Raw genomic sequence first — 25416 nt, 5'->3', positions numbered from 1 at the left:
TTGCTGGCCCTGTCAGGACCTGCACCCTGTCTCTGGCAGGGACGTTGCCAACACGCCTCTAGCCATGACCAATTGTACTTAAAACTCGGCAGGCCCCCCAGTACACATGTGCAACTGGTCTCTGCATGAGCCTCTCAGGCTACTGAACCAACTAAATGGTTCAGCTGGGTGAGACGAATCCCACCCTGATAGTTCAGAGCTGAGGAACAGTCTGAAACGACACTGAAGACTTGGTTTGCTCTGTTTCGTTCTATTTCAAATTACAATATCAATTAGATTTTTTTTAAGTTTTAGATTTTTTTAAAAAGGCATTTTTCATGCAAAAAAAAATATTAGCGTAGGAAATTTTAGGTCCAATTCACACATCTCTATAGGAATTCTAGCATTCTTACAGTGTCAGCAGAGCACTAATCTTGATTTTTCAAACACTTTAAATTGTGGAAAATATGAGAATTATTCTTACTTTAAACAGAAATTAGCTTTACAGGCTGTACCATCTCAAACTTTGTGTATGTGTGTATACAGATACAGATGTGTATGTATTAATACAGAGATCAGGACAAGTTCTATTAAAAGCTGCAGGATCCAGATTTTTTTTTTGGCAGAGTGTAAATCTGGACTATGTGAAGAAACCCTATGTGACAAGGGCCTATCAAGTCAGTCTCTAAAAGTGAATAATCTTCAGTCAATGCTGGAACTCCTTTCTTCTTTCTGATTTCCTGCCCTTGCTTATGGCTTAGATGAATGCTTATAATCCCATCCTCTGCCAAGTTCTTCCCAAGAACGAGATGTTTCTATTCTAGCCTTATGACTCATGCCTGCCATGTCCTGCCCAGGCCAGAAAGAAATGCAGGAGCTGATCTATAGTCCATTGACTTCAACGGACCTTGATCCAGGAGCATAAATTACATGTTTCTACGTGACTATTAAAACATTAACTTTTTAGGGCAGGCTCTAACTCAGTGCAGCTGCTTTACAGTGAACAAGTTTTTTCTTCCTCTGTAAGGAGGACACAAAAAAAGAAAGGGAAAGGGATTCAGACTTCTTTTATTCCAGATGTTTGTGGATATGAATTGCAGTGATGAGCTCCCCTGTAACACACTATCAAAGTAAAATTAAGCAATATGATGTTTTTTCCCCTAGCCTGTTAGCAACAAGCCATATAAATAATAAAATAGACCCAGGTATGGGAAATCAAATAATAAAATAATCAGAGCTCACAGTAAAATATCCCCATTAAGATAATGTACCTAAATGACCTACATTGCAGCATTCTGTTGCACCCCTACACCTCAATGTACCTACTTCTGCATACATTTTAGTTGGCTGGTGCCAAAAAGGAAAATGGCCTTTAAGAAATGGCCGTTGTCCTTTCTTTGCCTCTTCCTTTCTCTCTCATTTTGTTAATTCTGTCAGTTCACTCTCTCATTTTTGGTACCTCATCCCTTCATCCCTTTGTTTCCTCAGTCTTTTCATGTCACTTCCAGCTGAGACAGATGAATACTCCACTGCTTTTAGCAACCAGGCATTTTTGTAGTGAGCCTGAGATTTCTTTATACCTCAAGTTTCTTGCTCTGCACTGATACAAGGCACACCCATATTTTCAGGACTCTACAGTCATGCCATACAAAATATTAATTCAAACTTGATACAAGCAGTCCATGGCCCTGGAATTTATTTTGTATAATAGTATGTTTTAATCAAACAGCTAGCCTTTCAGCTGGGAGTTTGAATCAGTTAAGGAAATACACGACCCACCCAACATCTTTGTACTCACTTACTTTGAATTCAAATGAAAAAAGTAATAAAGTTTAAAATTTTCACCACTTTATTTTTTGTGCGTTGTTTTCCAAAACTGAATTGTGCAAATCCTTACATGGCATAGTGGATGTGGACAGTATCCATTTCATTTCAGAGTAAGACAGCAACATAAAGCACACCAAACAGTAAGATTGATCAGGCTTGGAAATGCTAGCAAGCTTTACTTACTGTGTTAACATTGTAGAGTGAGAGGTGTCCCTCTGTCCCACACTATTTGGGCTATGAATGTATTTTCAGAAATGCACCCGTATTCTAATGCAATTTAGGAGTATGATGATTGAGAAAACCCCTGAGAAGTCTCCTCCTGCCTCCCCTTGCCATGTCCAAAGTATTGCTGTAAGCACAAGAAAATGAAGCCCTGTGAGTCTGTCTTGCACAACACTTAATCAGATCCAGTCACCACTGCAACAGCAGTCATAGTTAGAGCTGAAACTGCATCCTTAGCTAGTCTTCCGATGGTAACGAACCCTATAATGAGTACATAGGCAGGTTTTGAGTTGTAGGCTACAAATACACAACCACAAATATGGCATAAAGCTGGGTGTTTCTATTAGAATTTGGTTTGAAAGCAAGACCCCTACAGAAAGGCTCTTAGGGAGGAACCCTGAGAAAACACTGAAGAGCCACAGTCTTCCCTCTGCCAAAAAAGCTGTTAAGAAATACTGCCTCAAAATAAAAAAAAATGTGCTGAATGAGCAAAGGAGTGGTCAAAGAAAAAGCAGCTGATGCAGGGAACATCCTCCACCCCCTGTGATGTTCATACACTCACACACAGATATGCAGGCTGCTCTCTCTTGCAAGAGTTATGGATTCCTGACTATAAATGTCAAGCAAAGTTCCTCCTGGTAACCCTGTCTGCTCTCTGTGCTGACAGACTGCACAAGTTCAGAAAGGTGTAAGTTACCCCTCTTTGTACCATGATGAGCAATTAAAGCAATTACTCTTTTTACTTAGTGGATTTAAAACCCTTGGCATAACTTCAATGTGATTTTGGTATGATTGCATACGCAAGAAAGCAAAAACCAACAAACTGAGCCAACTTCTGAACTCCGTGTCCCTGAAACCACTGGGATTTTTGTTTAAGCAAGGAGTTCGAGAATTTGGCCCCGATGAAAGCAAACTTTAGCAGCAAGACGGGGTGGCCTCAGGACCACTAGTCAAACCAGTGATCTCCCATGCAGGTTCTGTTCCACTCCAGGCCACAGTTCCAGCACCATTCAAATCTGCACTGAGGGCGAGGACATTTCATGTGCATACAGCCACCTGCAAAATAGCAACAGAACGGCCTTGGTACTTGGCAAACACTTAGATATGTTAATGAACAATTAGCAGTTTTAAAATCAACCTTCTTAGGCGTTCATTTACTAACCAAGTAGAATATTTAATAAAAGAAAAGAAGAAGCCTGAAGAATACTTTTTCCTGGGCTTTCTAAACCCTGCTACTCCCCCTCTTATTGGGGTGTAAGGCACTGGTCTCACCTGAGGGACTGCAGGAGTAGGAACTGCAGTCTGTCCTGTCTGAAATTGGAAGAGACTGCGCTAGAGACAGGGAAAAGTGATGACAGTCTGTGGCCTCTCAAAGCAATCATGGAGGTGTCTGCTCAAGGATACTCTACTCCAGCTGTGAGCCAGAAGTTGAACAAAATTCAATTCTTTTTTGAATTTTGATTCAACAACTGAGAGATTTGCAAAGAGAATAAATCAGGAGACACAGACTTTGGTGGCTGACTGCTGATCATGCCAAAATGACATTAGTAATTTAAATTGATTTGACCTTCTTAGTATCTGAAGCAGCCTTTTGATTACATCAATGTTTCCTGTGTATTGGGTTTCTTGCTTGCCCATACTGTGAAAGCAGCTTTAATCTCTCTGCTCACAACCTTGATCAAATGTTTATTTTGTAATATATAAGACATTAACATTGCCAAAGGTCATTACAGAACCACACTTCAAATGGAAATTATGTTGCTTACCACACAAAGAAATCTCTTGTATAATTCCAACTGAAAGAAAAGCATGCAGAATGAACAAATGCTGAAATGTCATCTTGGTTTGACTCCGGATGGCGATAGGAGGTACAGGGAGCGTCTGTTCCCTACTGTACAGCCTGCTACCCTTACACCACCTTTTCTATAAATGCCACTCCAGAATGATTCTCAGAAGGTAAAAACAGCAGGAGACACAAAACTGGTTTGTTGAAATAGGCCTGCCTGCTTTATGTGACAGAGAGAGAAAACTAGGTGTGATGGCAAAGTCTATTTGTCAGATTATGTTTTTGTGTAAGAGATGCAATTGGCCAGACATTTTAATATTTTATTTAAATGTAAGTGTACCAATGACTAGCCTCCATGTTACACGTTACTTGAGGTTTAGATCCAATCCTCTCTTACAATTCATATTAAGCCAGCACCAGGTAAAATGCATCTCAATCCAGCGCAGGACTCAAAGCCCCATAAGCACCCTCTGCCAAATATGTGCTCTACCTGCTAAGCTGCATAAATCATGTTATTCTCTGCTACGTGGCAGCTGAGATCAGCAGTCAGAGTGGAGAGTGCCTCAAGCAACGTGGCCTCCACCTTTGTGAGTACAGCGGCCCTCTGAGAGATGTGGATGTGTGTTTAAACTCACTCAGACCGGGAATTGAGCTGTGGGAAAGTGTTTTGCTCTTTCACTTTAGCTATTACAGAAAAGTTATTGGCATATAGAAGTATTCTACAATGCCTATAGCTATACAGGCTATGACAGAAAAAATCAAAAACCTATCGTAGCCTATATAGGTTATTGGCATTGTCACTGTCCCTTGTAAAAGACAGTGTCCACAGAAGCATTTGGGGAGGGAAGGCAGAATTATTCTCTTGTGTGTAGTCAGTGTACTCCTCCCAAATGTGGACTGTTGGCAGATGGTGTACAGTCGTCAGCCTCTTGACACCAGCTGTACTTAGGCAGAAATGAAGTGCTCCTTTCAGTTTACAAATGTCAGCCTAGAAGCTGTCATGTGCAGTACCCATGACCAGAGAAGAAAGCAAGCACCGCACTTTTTAAGCTTCACGCTTTAATTCGCAGAATCACTGAGGTGGGAAGGTACCTTCAGAGGTCATCCAGTCCAACCCCCCATTGCTCAAAGCAGGCCCAACTAAAGTAGGGTGCTCAGGGTTATGTCTGGTTGAGTTTTGAATGTATCCTAGAATGCAGACTCCTTCTGGGCAACCTGTTCCCGTCTTAAATCACCCACAGGGTAAAAAGCATTTTCTTATGTTTAAATGAAATTTCCTGTGTTTCAATTTGTGCCCATTGCCTTCTGTCCTTTCAGTGGGCACCACTGAGAAGAGTTTTGCTCTGTCTTCTTTGCTCCTCTCATCAGGTATTTTTTTATTTATCCAGCCCTTTTATCATCTTCGTAGCCCTTCATTGGAGTCGCTCCAGTTCATGTCTCTCTTGTACAGGGGAGCCCAGAACTGGATCCACCACTCTAGATGTGTCTCACCAGTGCCAAGCAGAGCAGAAGGACCACCTCCCTCAACCTGCTGGTGATGCTTTTCCTCATGCGGCCCAGGATGCTGTTGACCGTCTTTGCTGCAAGGGCACATCGCTAGCTCATGTCCAACTTGTAGTCCACCAGCACACTCAGGTCCCTTCTATCCAGTTGGCCCCCAACATGCACCAGTGCATTTCCCTTTGTTGAACTTCATGAGGTTTCTCTCAGCCCATTTCCCAGCCTCTCGAGGTCCCTCTGAATGGCAGCACAACCAACCAGTTCCAGTATGTTTAAACATGTTTAGGCTGCTGCTGTGGCTTTGGCATTTTGCATTGCAAGGCACTGTTCTGACATGGATCAGGCTATAATCAAGGAAAGGTCTTTTCCTGCTTATTATCCATTGTCAGTAAATATTTTCTTTCAAGGATAAAAAGTATAATGGCCTTTATTTCCTTTTTGATACATTGGAGATTTTTACAAGCAACTTCCCTAAACACTAGTGGGTGTTGTGTAAATTATATCATGGTGCCAAATAGGGATATCCTGTTTGTGACAAGTGACGACTGCCTGTAATTTAACAGTAAAAGATTTTGTAGCAGAGTCTAAGAGAAAGTAAAGGTCCTAGCACTGCTTCCAGCCTGACCAGAAGTTTTTTTTATTTGGCTATGCACAAACTGTTAAGTATAAATAGTCGTGATTATTATTTGTCTATTTCTGTTCAAACTTTTGGTTTCCAGCCTGTTTTACAAGTCTGTAAATAATTTTTTGACCTACCCCTCTGTTATCTCTCTTCTGCTGCCCACCTTACTCTCTACACTTCGCTAAATCTTGTCTCGCCTTCCCACTCTTGAATTCATGCTTTCTTTCCTTCTGCTTCTTGCGCTTGAAGAAGTCTCCCACTTTCCATCTGCCAACTGCCTTCTTTTCTTTCATGAAACCCCAGATTCAGGATTTTGTCCTATTTCTTCCTCAGTAATATTGCTGTAGTATCACTGCTTGAAGTGTTCTCTCCTTGCGGTTTACAGTGTCTTATCTGGCATTTTCAGAGTCCCATTTGAATAAGTGATGCCACAAAACTGAGAAGCATCCTCTATACTTAATATTTGTATAATATTTAGGCAATAATTTTAATATATTTTTATTAATTAACATAAATACAATTAAATCTTGGAACAGCATGAACCTATAGGGTATTTATATATCTGCAGTCTATTTGCTGTTCCTGTTCCCCATTTTAACAACCCCAGTGCCACTAGATTACTTTTCTTCCTACGTGGCAAGCACTGATTAGTGCAACCAGTTTGTCAGGACTCACGTTTCTTCCTCTGACTTGCTCTTCTACTGTAGGCCTGTCACTGGGCTGAGATTCACCTCATCTAAATTCAGCTATATACTGCGTAGACATCTACAGCAGGACTAATTCTCCACACCCCACTTTTAGGTGCGATTCTTCTGGCCTACATTAGACACATGTTCTGTTTCAGTGTGAGATGAGTTTTGCCCTACAAATGTCTATTTTTTCCAGTGACAATGGAAAATCTAGACAGCTAGCAGACTGAAGCCATATGAACTCTACATCCACTGTCTCATTATGCCTCATTTTCCCCAGCTATAAAATAGCCGGGCGTTTTGTGAGGCTTGATTAGTGGCTTTAGAACTAAGTGATTTAGATTTAGATAATTTAGATAAAGTGACAGAGGGAATACTCAAGCTCTGTTATTCCTCTCTTGGAATAAGAGTGGGCATGTGTACACATGCACATTCATACATTTATATTGTAAAAAGAATTTTAAAAGACAGTTATGTACGAGGTATCTAAAAACTTTACCATTTTTTTCTACTGGAATATTGCAGCTGGGGCATGGCTTGGTTGTCTTCTTGATTGTTTCTCTAGATGCTTCTTCCCATCGAGCTTGCATGGCTGCATGTTCGTCAACTATGTATCCCTGCAAAGAGAGAGAAAAACCTCCTGTGGGCACAATACTGAAAGGCTGCACTGGGACATGGTGTCTACACTAAAGTGATAACTATCTACCTGCAAGAAACAAGGCAGGAGCGACTGCAAGGCCAGGTAGGCTGGACTTGTGAGAGATGCAGAATTTTTCCTTCAAAATGCAAACTTATTTTCCCCCAGTGCGCACAACACGTGTATTGGGTGAGATCCTGGGGTGTGGGATGGCGGGGGGGAGCTGCAGCAGCTGGAGCATGCGCCATCTGGGGGGGTCCTTCCTACACCCAGCTGCAGCACAGGCTGCGTCCTCCCCGCTGCTCCCTGCCCCCAGGGGCTGGCAAAGCCCTGGCAGGAGGGCACAGGGGACATCAAGCACAGTGCTGCAAGTGCACAAAGGCAGGTAAAGCAAAAGGCAAGGCGAAGTGGCAGTCAGATGAACCCGGCTGAGACGTGACAGGTTAGACACCGTAGGTTTGATTCTGCTTCAGGGATTAAAGCCCTCTTGCAAGAAAAGCGAAACCGCCAAGGCAATGCAACATTTGATAATGCAGAATGGTGGGGTCCCTGGAAGGAAACTGTCATAATAAAGTGTGCTCCTTTGTTTCGGAGGTCTAGATTTCATTCAAACATAAATCTGTGTAAATTTAAGAGGCCTTAAGAGACACAAAGAAGAAATGCAAAATTTTTGGAGAAAAGCTAAAAAAAAAAACAAACCAGCGAACAATGAAAGCAAGTAGCTCCCCCGATAGAATGACACAGATGGAAAAAGTAATCACAAAGAGTGTTTTAAAAGGGACTCCTGTGTTTGTCCTATTTATGACTGGGAAAAAATTACATAATCTAGACAAGTGTCCTACTTGGCAATTTCCTACCTAAAATGACAGTAGAAGGGCAAAAGAGGTGGCAGTGCCTTGGGTCATTTCTATCAAACAAGGTTGGCAACTACGTGAACAGTAGCTGTAAACAATGTGTGTAGGTTCCTGCCCTGAAGCTCTGCTCTCTCCATTCATAATGTGGGCTTTTTCAAGCATGTGGGAAAATTATTAGCTTAAGCAAAACTATATAATTTGTAAAAATTCCCATAACTTCTTTGTGTATATCTTCTAAATACTTGTAGGCTGTTATGTGGATAGACTCTTAATATTTATTTACAGGGATAATTTTTTAATATATTTATTTCTAAAAAGATGGAAAAAGGAAATTGGCTCAACTTTTAAAGATGCAACACAACTATAACTCCTCTTGATTTCTGCTCAGCTACTACTGATAAAACCTTTGACTTGTTGCAGTGTCAGTGAGTAAACCCCCCAGATTTTATTTCTTGGCTGAAGTCACCTGAGTTAAAATGGAATAACAAAGAGCAACAGCTGCAGAAATTTGTTTCCAGCTCATCTGATGGCCATTGCAACAAGCATCTTAAGAAAAAAAAAAACCCACAGGCTTTTTTAATCAGGAAACCTCAAAATTTGTTTATGATACTATTTATTTTATTTTACTACCTACATCAGCCTCCTCAGCCTAAAAGGGATTAAAAATCCCTTTTGTTGCTCCTCACTTAATATTCTCCAATTTGCCAGTATTTTTTATGTAGGTGTAACAAAAGTAAATAAAGTCTTCTCAGCTGTATCTTAGAACTGACTTTTACTTTTAGCTCCCTGCTTCTGGAGAGGGAACTCAGCCCTGCACCCTGCTGGATTATTCAGCAATTCAGCAAGAGGATGACCTCTATACAACGGTACATTCCTAAATTCTGGGAAATAGAAAAAGCTGCTCAGGCTAATAGCAAAGAACATAATATGGTATTGATCTTGCAACACCTTGATCTTTAAGGAAAGATGACTTTAGTAAGCGATCTGAGCTAACTCAGAGAGGCTTGAACACAAGATGGGGAGAGTGGGGAGCGCTAGACCTGGGCCTCAGTTTGCCCAAGTGGCAGAAAGAAGATGATATTAATTACATCTGGGTGTAATGGGAATTAATTACCTAAGATATTGTTAATTTAAAGATATTGTTAAAGATAATTCAAGATGAAAATCACTATAGCAGTGACAAAACATTGCTGTTCTTTTCAGGATAATAGCTACATGAGAAGACCAGATGTATTTTTACTTTTTGTAGGCGACCCAGAAGATTTTCACAGTGGCTCTGTTTTTTCCCAAATAGGCCAAATCTGTGTGGTTCAGTACTTGGAAACATACTTTTTCCCCATCTTCATGTCTTTGTTGTGCCCTAATAGCAAAAGACAATGAGGCAAAATTTCACATGCCAAATTGCTAATTTGATTTGTATAAAGATATTTGATCTTAGTTCTGAAAACAAATACAAACTCGGGAGAGCTTCGAAATAACTAAAATAAACAACTTCAAACCACACATATGCAATTCGCCAAGAAAGAACAAACTGCTGAAAACAGCGGCGTGAATTATTACATTAATATTTCCCATTGCAAAAAGATGCAGCAGCATGATATTTTCAGCCCGTAAGAGCTGAAGCATTCCTCCTATGCCCGGTCTTGCTGAATGCTAAGTTAAAAACTTCCTGCTGCAGGAAGCAAATGCAGAGAAAAGGTACCGTGATGGAGTCCCTCTGATTCAGTAAAGAAATCACACCATTCTGGTCTACGAGCCTCCAGTGTTCATGTGCTTTATTTAGCGCTCTGCACACAACGACTGTGAGCAGACATCTGTGTTTTTTCCTCAAGCAGTAAAGGCAAGGTGTATGGCAGTTCTCCATTACCAGTGTCTATTTAAATCACCTTCTTTCATCCTAAGCTAGCAAGCCTCATCTTCTTAATAACAGCCTAAGTAGCAGAGCAGGCCTCTCAAGCAGAGGTGGCTCTCGCTTTATTTGGCCTTCCCTGACTTGGATAGCACATTTAGAGGTGCTCCAGATGTGCATCACATGCCAGTTTGCTGAGGACAGGAGACTTTGATCACTTGTGATGCTGACCCCACACAATATGCTCTGGTTCCCCAATTATTACAGAATATTTGTCTCACCATTAGTGAAAAGCATTTAATCCATGCCACTTTATGAATAATGTTTTTCATTCTCAACTCTGCTGCACATTATGCCCAGGAATGAATACCCATAAATAACAAGAAGCTACAGTAAGAGTTGTTGCAAGCATTTTTCAACATCCCCTCTGCAATATTGCCTTAGTGAGACAGGGGAAAAAGTCTGTCTTGTTGTCATTGGGTCACACTGAAGGACGCAAATTTACTTCTATTCTGTTTCTATGCTGAGTCCTTTAGAAAAACTAACGGGGATAAAGAGACCAGAGACTGCTGAGCACCATATAGCAATACAAGAACATGTACATGGAAAGCTTTTAATGCAGTTAATCAATATCAGGCAGTACTGGAAAAAGTCCTACAGGGACAGAAAGCATCTTGAAATAGAAATAAAGTGTCCTTCTTAAAGCAGCTTCTCATTCAGGTAACAAGGCACACATCGATTCGTTGGTAGAACTACATAAAGTAAATGAAGTATGTGTTCACAGTCAGCGACTAAGCAGTACCATCCCAATTCAAAACATTTATGGCAAAACTTCTTGTTCAAAATACTGGGAGCATTAGATATATAATGTTAAATTCTGACATCCACCACGTTATATACTGTCTTATGTAAGCACACTTCTTTTATGATCATGCTTATTTTGCCTAGCATAAACAACATCTGAAAACTGAAGACCCTTGATTCAGAATAGAATATGAAGCAGTTAACATTACGTTGTGCTTAGCTTTAGTGAATGTAATTTCTGGACTCCTGCTTGTTTGCTGTTGGTGTTTAATTCCTTTCTGATAAGCAAAAAACTGGTCAAGCATAAAAAATGTATCCTAGAGCAGCTTCCTTTAAATCAGAAATATCTTTCCTTTTGATCAGAAATGCTTGGTTTTAAGTTAATTTTCCTTGGAAAAGATAAGTATTTAAAAAATAGAAATATGTAAAATTATGTCTTTATGTGAACTATAGCATTTTAAAAAGGCTTAGATGTCTCAAAACAAAGTATTACTCATTTTCTAGCACAAATGTGAGAACAGCTATGGATATTTGAAAGGGTTTGAAAGGAAGACAAAGCATAATTCATTGTACACAAAGCAATGTTCAAACCACCATAACATTTAGATTAACACAGCCCACTAATTATTTTGGGCTAGAGCTCTAAGCAAAAGCAGCATCATCTATAGAAGCCTGATCTACAAGAGATGGTGACAGTCCAACTTAAATGTCTTGTTTTCTCAACTTTTTCTGGGCTGTTTCATGAACATGTTCACATGAATTAACCTCCCGTCATGTTTAGTGGTGTCTTCTACTTCAGTTGTGGGGGGAAAATAGCAGATGTCTAGGGAACTAGATAGGCTAGAGGACTTTCGAAAAAAGATCCATTGAATCACCTAAGAGTCAAAAACTCACAAAAAGAGGCACACATAGCTATGGGACCAACACTCCACCCTAGAGAAAGATTTTGGCTAGTCAAAACACTAAAAAATGGCTATCGGTGTGGAACAGGAAAGATATCCACTATGGGAATATGTTTCATGCCCTGGAATAATAGAGGGGTCAGTACCACACTGATCCAGTTAAACTCACACGAAGCAGCTTTGCGTGAGCCAATCTGTCTGGTGTGCCTAGGGGATTCTGCTGTAAAAAGAGAGCTGCTTTGTGATGACAGCAACTAGCTAAAATCAAAGTGATATACACAGGGCATTGCATCTGATACAAGATGAAAGAGATTTCACTAAATAAAATCAGAGAGCTCTGGTTTGGTGACACTGCACATCAAGGTTCTCTCCCTGCATCTTGGGGCCATTCATATCAGCATGAATTAAATTCAAGTAGCTGGCGAATACTGAATTTTCGCCGCTCTAAAGCAGAAAATCTAATCTAATACAGGTCATTCTTGTACAACTGTTTTCCATGAGTGGAATAAAGAACATGCCTTCTCCCTTAAGTGGCAACACAGCTGCAAATGACTGTCAACTTAACCTCATAAACAAAATCAGCCTGTCACATCTTTTTGTTTTATTGCTGCCCAAAATAGGAAAGCTGAAATTCTCTCTATATAGTTCCCATCTATTTCTCATTAGACAGAAAGTTAAGACCTGTTCTCAGATTTCCTCCGGTGCGTCTTTATTTATAACATAGAGATTAATTTTACAGGACATTTCCCGGTTATAGTTATTTTTCTTGCTCCTTTAATTAGGCATCTGTGGGTTGAATGTCCTGTGCTTGACATTGTGACTATACCAGCTACTAAACCTCTGAGCCTCTGTTTCTTTTCCTATTGTTTGAGATACTTTAGAAATCAAGCTAGGTGTACTGTTTTTTTGTACAGCCATGTTTTATTTAACTTTTTAAATTTATCTGATGGAAAAAAAATCAATGGTCTAACAATAGATGTTCCACATTTCATACTGACTCAGGACTCATTGAAAGATGCTACGTGTGATGAACCTCCTTAGCAGCTTTTTCTTTCACTAAAATGCAGTTAAATAATTCATGATTTTTGTGGTCAGCATTTACTATTTAGCATTTTCATTAATTTTCCCCCTCTTTCGAGTGGAGAAAGAAGTTTACATTGAAATGCTGCATGTTTCTCATTTTAATTCTTGCCTGTGGCATACCATTTCGAATACCTCACCTTCTGTTTTCCACTGTTCTAAAAGCAGTAAGGAAATTTTGCTGAAATAGCGAAGGAACAATTCTGAAAGTGATATTTGCAATATTTAGAGCATAAATACAAAATGCTGATGACCAAGAACTGATTCAGAATGTCGCATAACTATGGAGTTCAATATAATATATAAGTTTTCTCTAACAACTCAGCCTTCACTGAAGGTTCAGACAAAAAAGGAGCTTGCTACTTTTTTCATACAGTAAGTCAGGAGACATATGCAATTCCATAATTTTGTCAGCATTATGTATTTCTGTTACAACTTAATATGCACATTGCTGAATTTTTCAATTCCGCAACAATACTGTAAACAATGCATTACACCAAGCCTGATTTTCATGAAGCGTTAGCTAAATATTTCATATCTCAGCATTACAATATTTCAGCTAAGGGTATTTTAAAAGCTTCTTTATTTGGGAATTCCACATTAAAATCAAATTCTGAAATGTCTTGTGCACACAGGGGGCCAATATGTTCTGCTGCATAATTACAGCAAACCACCACCTACACAGAAACCAGGCTTCACAACCCTACATGCTTGCTGGGAATCTACAGGCAAAATAGCATAAGAGATTAGACAGATGTTTAGCGGATGGGAAGGCAGGCCTGGCATGAAATGTCTGTATATTTTCTACCACCTACTGGCAACTTGGAGATTTGCATACATAGAATCATAGAATCGTTTAGGTTGGAAAAGACCTTTAAGATCATCGAGTCCAACCGTTAACCTAATCCTGCCATCCCACCACTAAACCATGTCCCTAAGCACCTCGTCTACCCATCTTTTACATACCTCCAGGGATGGTGACTTGACCACTTCCCTGGGCAGCCCATTCCAATGCTTGACAATCCTTTCAGTGAATATTTTTTTCCTCATGTCCAACCTAAACCTGTCCTGGTGCAACTTAGGACGAGGGGAAATTGGAATGAGCTGCCCAGGGAAGTGGTCAAGTCACCATCCCTGGAGGTATTGAAAAGACCGTAAAAGACATGAGGTGATGGGAGGAAAAGCTGGGCGGGAGGCTCACCTGCAGCCCAAATGAGCTGGGAGCCTTTCCAGGAACGTCATTACAAATGACTTCAGTAGGGTGCCAGGTGAGGTGACAGGCTTTCCTGGCAGTGTGTGCACATGCAGGAGTGTTTTTACGCCACGGCTGTGCAGCAAAAAACATTTCGGGGAAGTGATCAAAGGGGTCTGCTGCAGCGCTGATCGTTTGCCTGAGAGCTCATGACTGACTTGGGGCTGAGCCCTGAAACTATGGTTAGGGTTGCAGTCGGGCCCAGGTGGCATGTACTGGTGAATAGGATCGGCTCTGGAAAAAATGATACCTCTGAGGTTTGCACTGACTCAGCTGAGGCGCTGGGCTACTTTTTGGTTTGGTCTGATGGGTTCCTGGGCTGACAGGGCTCCTGGCGAAGTTTTATACTGCCACTGGCAGAAAAGCAAAGTTAATATCTGGATCCTGCATCAGCTACCAGAGTACTGTAAGGACTGGGACTCAAGTAACGAATAGCTGAGGTTTGATTTGAAGATTGGTAGGTTTGGGGATAGACTCTGAGATTTGGGTGAGCAAGGCCCTCCAGCCTAGGGCTACAGCTGGGACAGGCAGCACCCCACAGGTTTGGAGCGGAGTTCAAGTTCAGTTTTACAGTGCTAGCTATAAACTTACACTTGAACAGATTGTAGATGAAGGTTTAGAACAGGTAGCTTTGTGGGTCACTAAAAATACTGTTGCTGTTTCTTGTAAGGGGCCGCCGCCTTTGTGCCAAGCCAGCACCACAGGCCTCAGGACCCACCGGGCTTTCTCTGGACTTGTCTTGGCCTGCCTAGAGATTTAGTTTAGCAAGTGACAGCAATTACCTAATGACCAGGTGACTACTCCCTATTTTGCTTTTGCTTTTATATAATTTTGTATAATTGCTTGGTTTAACGATGCTACGTGTATTTTTGTAACTAGTAGACAGCAATGACAAGTACAGGTATTCTGGGCAGAATGAACTATCTCTGACCCTACAGTAAAACGCTATGCAGAGGAGTAAAGGCATGGGATGATAGCAGAGGCCTTGGAAGCACAGGTACAGGATGATATGGGAGGCCCCAGCACTATAAACAACTCTCCAGTGGTCAGTTACCCAAATGCAGCCTTGAGAGCTGGGTAAGAACAGTCTTAGGGATGTCAAAGAGAGCAAAGAGCTAACTGACTTAGGTAAAACCCACTACAGATAGCAAATTTGGATCCGGCATTGACTTGCAAACCAGTGAAGGAGCATGTTAACAAAGATATAAAAGTGACCCCAAGCAGATCGTAAAGTGAGAAGGAAAAAAAATAACCCAGCAATATCAACATCATGTTCCTCCTGGTAGAGGACTTGGTATGCCAGTCCCTGTCCCAGACTGAAGCCATTGAGCCTAGGACCCAGAGAGGCAGTGAAAGGTTAAACGTAACACCAGAGAAATGGGTGTTACCAGGAAGTTTGCATATCCATTATTTTAACTATACACAATTTGAACTATAAGTCCTAGTGTTATTGTAAATGGACTAAAATGACTTCTTTGATTAGCTTTCTAAGACTTTGATAAGACTAAGAATCAATTTTTTACTTTGCATATAGAATGAAACTGGTCTGAAATGAACAACTCTAGCAGGTAATGAGCTTTTCAATGTAATAAAATGTCAGAAATTCACACAACCTATTCCGTAACCTGTGCACAAGAAATTGGTAACAATTTTTAGCTGCATCAGCAGCTAAAGTTGTATATGTAGTGATGGATTTTGATAGACTGCATGGTTTGCAGCGCCAGGGTTGCTAGAACTAGTTGGAATTAAAGCTTCATCTAAGACTAGGTATGGCCAGACAGGATTTTTAAGGAGCTTGGCTTGGAGCATGGAGCAGAAGAGACCACTGGGCAAGCTTTAAGACTTCAGCCACTGTGGATATTTTATCTGGGCTTAGGTTTACAGCTGTTGCTGGCCTAGGGTGAATAGTGGAGTTTGTTCAAATGAGATGAACTAGATTTATGTCTGGGTCCTACAAAGACTGCCAGACTGAGTTTGTGGGATGAAGAATTAGACATCAGATGTTCTTTTAGGTTCAAGCCTTTGAATTCAGGTTAGTGGAAGGATTTGTGTACAGCTGTACTATAGAAATCCATCATGGTGTTTAATTTATTCTCTTTGCTAAATTCACAGCAACCTCTGAAAAAAGCAAACTTGCTATAAAGCCGTTACCTTTTTATAATCACACACAAATTGGCTTGGTAGGACAAGAGAATCAGCAGCTAAAAACACGTTGGGGAAAGTTTGTCCATAGAACCATCTCTAAAGCATACCTTTTTATAACCCGTTTCATCCAGTTTGTGTCATTGCTATTGCTATTACAGTTTACCTTGCAGGTGTCTTATCAACATGCCCAGCACCAGAACAGTCCTGGGAGCAACTCTGTTCATGCTCAAATCTAATATGTCGTCACATTTTATTGTCCAGTTGCTAGTGAGCAAGAACGTGCATTACTTACCCTGGTAAAAAGCAAGATGTCTGGAAAGGTTTTGTGCTAGAAGAGCTAGGCTAATTTTAAGCTGGGGACTTGCAGAGGAAGCTGGTTTATGGCTAGATTCCCCAACAGCATAGATTGTCTCTGGGTGAGGTTAAAAGGGGCCAGGAAGCTTGGTTTTGTGGTGTACATATCAGGGACTATGTGGTTATTTCTAAACCTAAATCTGGCTGGAGTCACCTTTACTGTGTCATTGATTCCATCACGCACACTGTGTCTTTTAATCCATCAAATATGATTACTCCTCTCATCCCAAACTTCAAACAGCTCCAAGAGGCTGCAATGGTTTTAAAAGAAAGATTGTCAACTGAAGTTGCCACAGATATATTTTATTTTCCCTGAAATAACTTACACACTAAGATGGGAAATAATCAGCCCTGCACCAGTAAATGCTTAAGATGAGGTTTCAATGTCCTATCAGGGCTAAAAATGGACATTGCAGTAGAAAGACGACATTTTATCCATCCCAATGGAGCATGCAGTATCTGCATAGATCTGAAAGATTGTGATATATCAGTATTTAAAGCTAGGCTACTCTCTGTGTGCCTGCTCCTGAGTTTGCCTTTTCTACCCCAAACAGCAAGCAAAGCCCTCTAGCTTCCCACCACTATAAGGTTCAAACCCCTTTGTTTCGAAGCACCACTGCTTTGTCCCTCTTGTGCTCTGCAGCCATGGGGTTGCCCTCTTCCTCCTTCCTGCCAACTGACTCCATTCCCCCTTCCCTGCTGCCCGCCCTCCCTTCACAGCCCCGCCAGCTCAGCTCCCCCCTCTTGACCTCAGGCTTCCTCCTTGCTCCTTCTGACATCTGGCCCAGCACAAGCCCCTTTTGCCACCACTGTTTCTGCTTCCTGGACCCTCCTCGTTGTCTCATGTCATGTCACAAGCTTACTCGCTTTCTATTCTCCTCCTTTTGGAGCTTCTACTATATCTCTAACAGCTCTTGGCTTTCATGGATGCTTGAATGCCTCTGTATCAGTTTCTACCTCTCTTTTGGAGGGATCTCCTTCTCCAAGACTTCCCAAATTGGTGTCAGGCGCTGAGGGTACCACCAGACCTTGCTGTCCCAGCCCAGTCCCCTGGGAATCCCCCTGCCCTGCCCACAGCCCAGGACCTAATGTCAGCCCCCGGGTCCACCAGCCCCTGGTCCAGCAGCACAGCAGCAGGGCTGGTCTCCAGCACCCCACAGCAGCCCTGCCTGCCCATGAGCCCCACCAAGCCGGGCCCACACACAGACCCACAGACCCTCCTGGCCTCAGCCCACCCTGTCCCTGGGGAGGTCCCAGGCCCCTGACAGACCCGTGGGTAGCCCCAGGAGCAGACGGTCCTTACAGCACCCTGGCACACAGGCCATTAGAGGGACGCTTTGAGTGGCACCACAGCTCTTCCCACTCTGTCTGTTTCCATCAACTTCTGGCTACCCAATTCCCCTACAACAAGACTCCTTTTGGGCTTTTCTTCCAGCTCTCTCACACTCCTCATGCTCCACAGTCTTCATCTCCATCATGCTGGCTTAGGCCTAAACCTGTCCGCAGTGTTTCCTCTCGCACTGGGAATGTCAAGGGCATGCAGGCATTTGCAGAAATGTGAAGACAATGGAAGGTCCTTGTCCTGGTTTCGGCTGGGATAGAGTTAATTTTCTTCATAGTAGCTAGCATAGTGCTGTGTTTTGGATTTAGTACCAGAAGAATGTTGATAACACACTGATGTTTTCAGCTGTTGCCAAGTAGTGCTCAGACTACTCAAGGACTTTTTGAGCTTCTCCTGCTCGGCCAGGTGCATAACAAGCTGGGAGTACAGCACAGCTAGCACAGCTAACCCAAACTGACCAAAGGGCTGTTATATATCATATAACGTCATGCTTGGGGGGAGTTAGTTCGGTCGGTCAGTCGGTCGCGGGCAGAGCAATCGCGGCTCGGAGACTGCTCGCGGCTTGGGACGGGCTGGGCATCGGTTGGCGGGTGGTGAGCAATTGCATTGTGCATCATTCGTTTTGTATATTCTGTTATCATTCTCATTATTACTATTATTATTATTTTCTCTTATTAAACTGTCTTTATCTCAGCCCTTGGCTCTAACCTTTTATTTTCTTTCCGATTCTCTCCCCCATCCCACTGAGGGAGGGGGGAGTGAGCGAGCAGCTGCGTGGTGCTGAGTTGCCAGCCGGGTTAAACCACGACAGTCCTTTCACTGCTGTAGCCACTAGAGGCTAAAATAAAACCTGCATTTTTCTTGTAGAAAATATTTTTCTGAGACCACATGTCCTGCACCAGTTCCAGAGAGCAACAGTTTGGTGGCAGCGTGTCTGGTTGACCCTGAACTCTGAGCAGTAGGCTTCGTGACAATAAGATCTGTTTCTAAAACAAACAATATGGAAAGGATCCAGACAGGAGTCAAACTGCAGGAGCTGAAGACAACCCTGGAAATGTATTATTCCCACCTTGAAAGAGATGATGGCCAAAGATATAATGATCCTCACTGCCTGAACAAGCAAATTAAATCTGACACACCAGGTTGTACACCTAGCAGGGGATGCCCAAACAGAACAAAAAGGCTGAAAGCACATGCAAATAAATATTTAAATTAATCTTAGTGAGAGAGAGATGAAAACAGCCCCACATGCTCTTCTTTCCCATATGCCCCACGACTGTTTTTTGTGCATTGTGCGGGCGTGCTGTATGGAGTACAGTTCTGTAGTGATGCTATTTGGGCGAAACCAACATCTCACAGCCAGGCTTGCCTTCTTTTAGCTACCTCAGTTTGCTCTCCTGGTTACAGAGTGAAGGAAAACATTCCTCCAGTGGCACGTCACCACCTTGTGGAGAAGTTTAATTATTGCGGCTCTCTTTCTTAGAGGAAAAGGCTGACCTACTCAATTAACTTCAGCTTAACTTGAAGTTCAAATAAATTTTTGGTAGTCTAAGGTCTTGTCGATACCAAGGAACTGATTTGCATAGCTGCTGCAAGAGTTATTCTGGTACTATCCTTTAGCTATTCTCGAACAGCTCCTTTAGAGTACAGGAAATTTTTCAGGAACAGCAAAAATGTTTGCATTACACTGGAACAGCAAAGGTAGTCAACTTTCTGAAGTTAACAGGTCTAACTGGGTGCAATTCATGTGCTGAGATACTGGAGCAGATGGACAAAGGTGTCCCATTGTCATCAGGAGAAGCTAAGGCAATACGCAAAGATTTAAAATAAACTACTTCTTCCTGTGGTATTCTGATTTTTCCTGGCACACCTTTATCTCTGCCCTAGAGCACGGAAATTATACAAACTCTAGCTTCCATAGAGCCAACATTGTTGAACTCATTTGTAAGGCTCCATGATGACTTTCAGCACTCTAGGCAAAACTCTAGGCATAAATAGCTTAATGGATATAGGGCTCACTGTTCATGCTGAGATGTATTCAAGTTCTAGCTCTAGTTAATTCAGGCAAGACATTGAGCCTTGGTCTCTTACTTTACTAGGCTATTGGATACTTTAAGTAACTCTCAATGTCTCAGTTGAAGTTGTTTTATTTTTACATAAACGTGAATGCAAGCTGGAAGGCTGTTCTAAGGCTACTGCAAACAAAAGGAGATTGTTCTTCATAGAGGGTAGTTAAGCTGCAAATGCTCTTGTATATATGTGGCTTCAAATAAGGGGGAATAAAAATTTGCTGATAGCTGCTAAACACAAAATACCACTTCTGAATCACAAATCACTAGAGGCTGGGAAAGCAGATGTACTTTGGGTCTCAGGGCACCAGAGGTAGATACCCTGACTGCCTACAAGGATACAAGCTGTTTAATTCTGTCTCAATGAGTGCTAATTCTTTTTGTAAGTTGGAAGAGCTTCACTAAGAAAGGTTAAAGAGAAGAATCTCTACACTGTTCGTTGCCTAGCATGGCAAATGAACTGTCTCATGGTAGCACATGGCAAAGGTTCCCAGTAGGCCTTCAGCTCCCTCCCAGTCTCTATGTTCAAAGGGTGAGAGGCCCTAAAAGCCAGCCTCAGACAGAGCCTGCCTGCAGGCCCTGGCAGGAGCTGGGCATGCCTTGCTGAGAGCTGGCCTGGTGCAAGTCCCCATCAGCACCCACCCACAGTCCTGCAGCTGCCATGTCAGACTGGGTGGGGGCTCGGGGTTTGAGTTTCCTCTTAGCATCAAACACACCAGACATCTGAGTATCAGTTTTCTGCTTCCTAGGAGCGCACCCTGGGCATCAATCTGTGAGATATTTAGGGGGCATCTCTCCTGTTCTTTGCACTTTCTCTCTCTCTCTCTCTCTTTTTAAATTGGAAAGACTGTGATTTATTTGCCATGGAGAGCAGTGAAACTTGAATCTCAAACAAAGACAAATGCCAGGAGAGAAAAACTATTTCCTGTCCAGGTCTATAGCTACAATAGCCACAAAATTATAGAGCAGCCTAGAATAATTATCATCTAACAGCTTCCAGCCTAGGCAATCTATTTTTTATTTCTCTAAGCTAAAACATAAATTATCAACAGCATTTTCTGCCTAGGCTGTATAAAAACCCTGTTGTTCAGTCCAAAGCCACATGATTTCCTGACTGGTGCACTGAAAATAAGCTGAAAGGCAGCAAGACTACAGAAAGTCTTTGAAAAGTGTTCACACTGAATAGAGACAACCCCAAGAGCCCATTGGGAAGGCCTTTTCTTTATCAGCTGATGGCAGAGCCCTGTGTGTTCCTGACAGAATTCAGCTACTCTATCAATCAGAACCACTGAAACCCACTGCAAAGCCAATTCGGCAACTCCAATGGCTGGAGTAATTCAGCATGAACATAATTGCTTTTACTTAGGATTATAATTAGGACCCATTTGACAAATGTCGCTGTAGCTGAGCCAGGGATAATGATCAGGATGTAATGAGTTGTGGGATCCCTACCTTCTGGGCCATGGCTCCCTGCGTGCTGAGGAGAGCGCTGCATTCCCCTTCATGGTATTCTTCTTTACATTCACGGCAGAACACAAACTGGAAAACAAACCAAGGCATACAAGTCATAAAAACACATTAGGGATATAGACAGCAGGTTACAATCATGAGGAGTCAAACAGCAAGTGATCTCTTGCCCTTCTCGTCCCATTAAATTCCCATAATCCTCCTAATTGCGCATCGTATTACACACTCTGATCATTAACACAACAATTTTGCTGTTGTTATTATACATTTCATTGGCGAAGTAACATAAATGTCATTATTAAAAATGAGATTTTGCTACATGGTCCATGTAGGGACATAAAGCCATAGTAGATACTTCTGGGTGTGTTTCTCCTACAGTGAAATCTGTTTATACAAGAAGGGTGCTGGATGAAACAAGCAGTTCTGCTCTACAGTGTTTACTAATGGAAATAGTCTGTTCGTAGTTCTGAATCGAATGCATTCTCTATGGAAAACTATTGCTGCCTTTACTAGGGGATGAGCACTTTATACAGGTCACATGAAATACCATTTTCTAGAAGATTATATCGTTGCCATGGACTTTTACAGAAAGGTTTAAAAAAATTCATAGAAAGAACACAATGATAGGTTAGTTAACGTGGGCTTTAAGGGACTACATCTAGACCTTTATTGCATTTCTAGCAATTGTTCTGGTTTCATCTTCCTTAAATTACATTGTTCTATATCTAAGGCTTCATTCAAAAGTAATGTCTTTTACTGATGAGTAAACCAATTGTCCCTACCTCAGTCTGAGCTGTCTCTGCCACCCAAACTGGTTCATATGTATTGAGTTTGATGCCTTTTTTTTAAACTCCAAAATGAAGATATCTGTCTTGACATGTGTCAAAATCTTTGACCTAACTATGCAGCATTAAATTCTGTGTCCTTGCAGGTAAGGGGGAAAGTCAATAATGTAAAATGGGCCTCTCTGATGTAGTTTTAAAGCTATGCTGTCTTGATGCAACTCCAGACTCTGAAAGATCTCTCAGCGGTAAGCCATTCTGACTGGCATTATAAGTGAGACTGATAAAACAGCCTTGATTTTTAGATACAGAGCTGCATTCACATGTAATGAATAAAGGATATCAGGGGGACATGACACTAGAACATTTGTCTGCCACAAATTCCAGCTTTTTCAATTTCATTTTGAACTCTTTCAAGCTTTATTGTCACTTTTCTAAGAAGCGCTGAAAATCATATTTCATTGTCATGCTAAAGAAACTTCACTTTTATGAAAAGAAGCATTGTGCAAGTCCAGAAGGGTTGATCCTGTTAGTCAGAGAGTCAGGGAAATTTGGAGTGGAGGAATGGAACGTGTGTTCTAACTTCCAGAGATACCGAACCTGATCACTTGCTTTCTTGTCACTTCTCTCTGCTATTTTCTCAATGATTTAAAGTGTTTTGTATTACTTCAGCTAACGCTATTTTGTTAATTCACTTGCGTTTGTTAGCAAACAGCTTAACAACAGAGGCCCTTTTGCAAGGTATGTTGTATGAGAGGCTGCATTACTGTAATAGAGTACCATTTAAATACAACAACAATTTGCATTGCGTTAGTGGTCCAAAGTTTCGGTTGTGTGGAACACTGCTCAAACGCACACAGAGAGGTACTCTCTGGCTGGATACCTACTATCTCAAAGACTTGTTATCCCTTAACAATTATGGTTATGTCCAGGTTTAACTGTATTTCCTGCTGTGTGTCCTCTTCTCTTTCTGCTTCATGACTTTTTTTCCTTCTGAACGCATCTGACTGACAACATTTGTCTGAAAGGGTTTTGTGTACACTTGCTTTATCATCGCCTTGGCACACAACGCCTCAGCTTGCGTTCCTCGCTCCAGTCTCTCTCGCTTTCCCCATGCAAGTGCAATTTCAAGCCTTTCATAAACATTGAGAGGGGGGACATACTGAAGAAAGGAAAAAAAACTCGGGGTGTGTATTTTGCAAAGACGTTCCGGCTGCCTCACAATGTGGTTTATGTGTTGCTGCTATTTATTATAATAATAAAATTCATAAACTCATGCCGTATTATTTGAAGATGTGAATTGCATTTTCTCATTATAGAGGCCACTTTTTATACTGACCTTTAAAATAAAAAATCCTCAGGACCAATGTTTTCCCCATGGGCTTGCTGTACTGGAAACATGCATGAGTGTATAACTGGGCCTTTCCCTGACCTTGTATATCCTGCACGTATGTCCATGAGTGAGCCTGCCACATCCTTGTAGTGAAACAAAGCCTGATTTTTTTTGGTGAGACAGGTTACTCTTTTCACATCTTATTAGATAATGGATGAGATGTAAAATCAGTTCTGTAGCAAAAGAACACTCCGGAGGCTGATCAGTTTGTCAGAATAAATAGGCATCTCCCAACAGAAATGTATGAAGCACTCCCTTTTTATGGCAAAGCATGCATCATAAAGAAAAGGCATGTCATTTACAACAAAAAGCAGTTTGTGATAGTTTTATTCATTTTTTTATATTCAGATATGAAAAATATAATAAAGTTTCAGCAATAAAATACAGCAACGGCAAAAATGCTGTCAGTTAACTTGCATTTTGTGGCTTCATTAATATTAATACAGTTATTTTGCCCTTGGAAAGAAAAGGATTTAAGTTGTTCAGTCAGGATTTAGCAGTTTTGCATAAATTTAATATAAGTAAGTGTTTAAAATTACTATAAGTAGTGTAATTACTAACAATAGTCACACTTCCTTTCCCTTCATTTGCCAAAAAAAGACTGGCAGATTACTGTGATAATATAAACAGCATATAAACTTCCTATGTCTTTGTGTATGTAGCACTTACTGTGGTTACCTTTGAAAAATTCTTCACTTGGAAAACAACCAACACAAAGACTAAATCCCAAAGGTCTCAAACCTACCCCCTAGGTTTATGCATTAAAAAGAGGATTAGCAGGGAAATCCCCAAAGCACTTAAGGGATTTAGGCACTGAAAATTAATATAACCTGTGTGTGTGCTATTACAGATATTTTGAATATCCGTAAAAATGTATGAGATCGGCCTAAACAGAAATCCTGAAGCCAACTGACCTCAGAATAGGAGGTATTAAAAACCTCAACAGGGATCCAGATCCTGTTTTTAAAATCCTCCTGTCTTTATGATCATTCAAGCAAAAGGTAAAAATCAGACCAAACTCTGGTCAGCTCTGCGGAATTCAAAGCCCACAGATGACATCTGCAGTGCCAAGAGCGACGCTGAATAAAAACTAAGATGGTGAAACCAAGCTCAGTTTTTCCTGACTGGCCCAATTATAACGTTTTAATAGTTTTCAGTTGGGAAGTGGGAGTGGAACGTAGCTCTTTTTTTGGATGAAAGGAAAAAGAGTTTGTCATTTCCATGCTATGCTGGTTGGTTTTTTGGAAACAAGATTTTGCCACTTCCTTTTTCACAACATTTCAAAGATCTACTTTCCCTTGGATTAAGCACCGCTGCTCTCATTCTCTCTCTTTGGTCTCTGATAATATCTCCCTATAGTGCTTATAAAATATTACTGTTAAAATTATCTTTCTTTCAACTTCAATACAATGCTCCCATTCTTGAATCCCTACACAAAGCTTCAAGTTTGAGCTCCCTACTGTTATTTTAAAGTTACTCCTCAACTCAGATATTCCTTTCCTTTTTCACCCTTACCGCCTCCCCTGCGTCTACCGCAGAATGAAGGCAAGGTTGCAGTGAGGTAGCCATGGCCAGGGTTTAACCTGCAGCACCACATGTGCACTGCTAGGGACTTATGTGTGAGCCAACAACTCAAGCACATACCCAGCTTTCTTATCAGGCTTCTGCAATCCCTGCTGGAATGCACCAGGGCAGGTTTAGGTTGGACATTAGGAAAAATTTCTTCACAGAAAGGGTTGTCAGGCACTGGAATGGGCTGCCCAGGGAGGTGGTTGAGTCCCCATCCCTGGAGGTATTTAAAAGACGGGTAGATGTGATGCTTAGGGACACAGTTTAGTGGTGGGATGGCAGGGTAAGGTTA

The 25416-nt window shown here is 41.5% G+C and overlaps 1 protein-coding gene across 1 annotated transcript in view; it reads right to left on the bottom strand.

Annotated features, from left to right (window-relative positions):
* Positions 1–2974: 2974 nt before the first annotated feature.
* Positions 2975–25416, bottom strand: part of LOC104132542 (E3 ubiquitin-protein ligase parkin-like) — a gene marked incomplete at its 5' end in the record, with an annotated part of 127989 nt that continues 105547 nt past the window's right edge. The window contains 3 exons of the mRNA XM_009645845.1: positions 2975–3084; positions 7125–7242; positions 21366–21452. Coding sequence (XP_009644140.1) covers positions 2975–3084; positions 7125–7242; positions 21366–21452 — 315 coding nt within the window. The remainder of the gene's footprint in view (positions 3085–7124; positions 7243–21365; positions 21453–25416) is intronic.

The sequence above is a fragment of the Egretta garzetta genome, unplaced genomic scaffold (assembly GCF_000687185.1).
Source record: "Egretta garzetta isolate BGI_Z169 unplaced genomic scaffold, ASM68718v1 scaffold911, whole genome shotgun sequence".
Lineage (NCBI taxonomy): Eukaryota > Metazoa > Chordata > Aves > Pelecaniformes > Ardeidae > Egretta > Egretta garzetta.
Note: the sequence above shows the minus strand (reverse complement) of the source record. Positions and strands in the feature narration are given on the sequence as shown.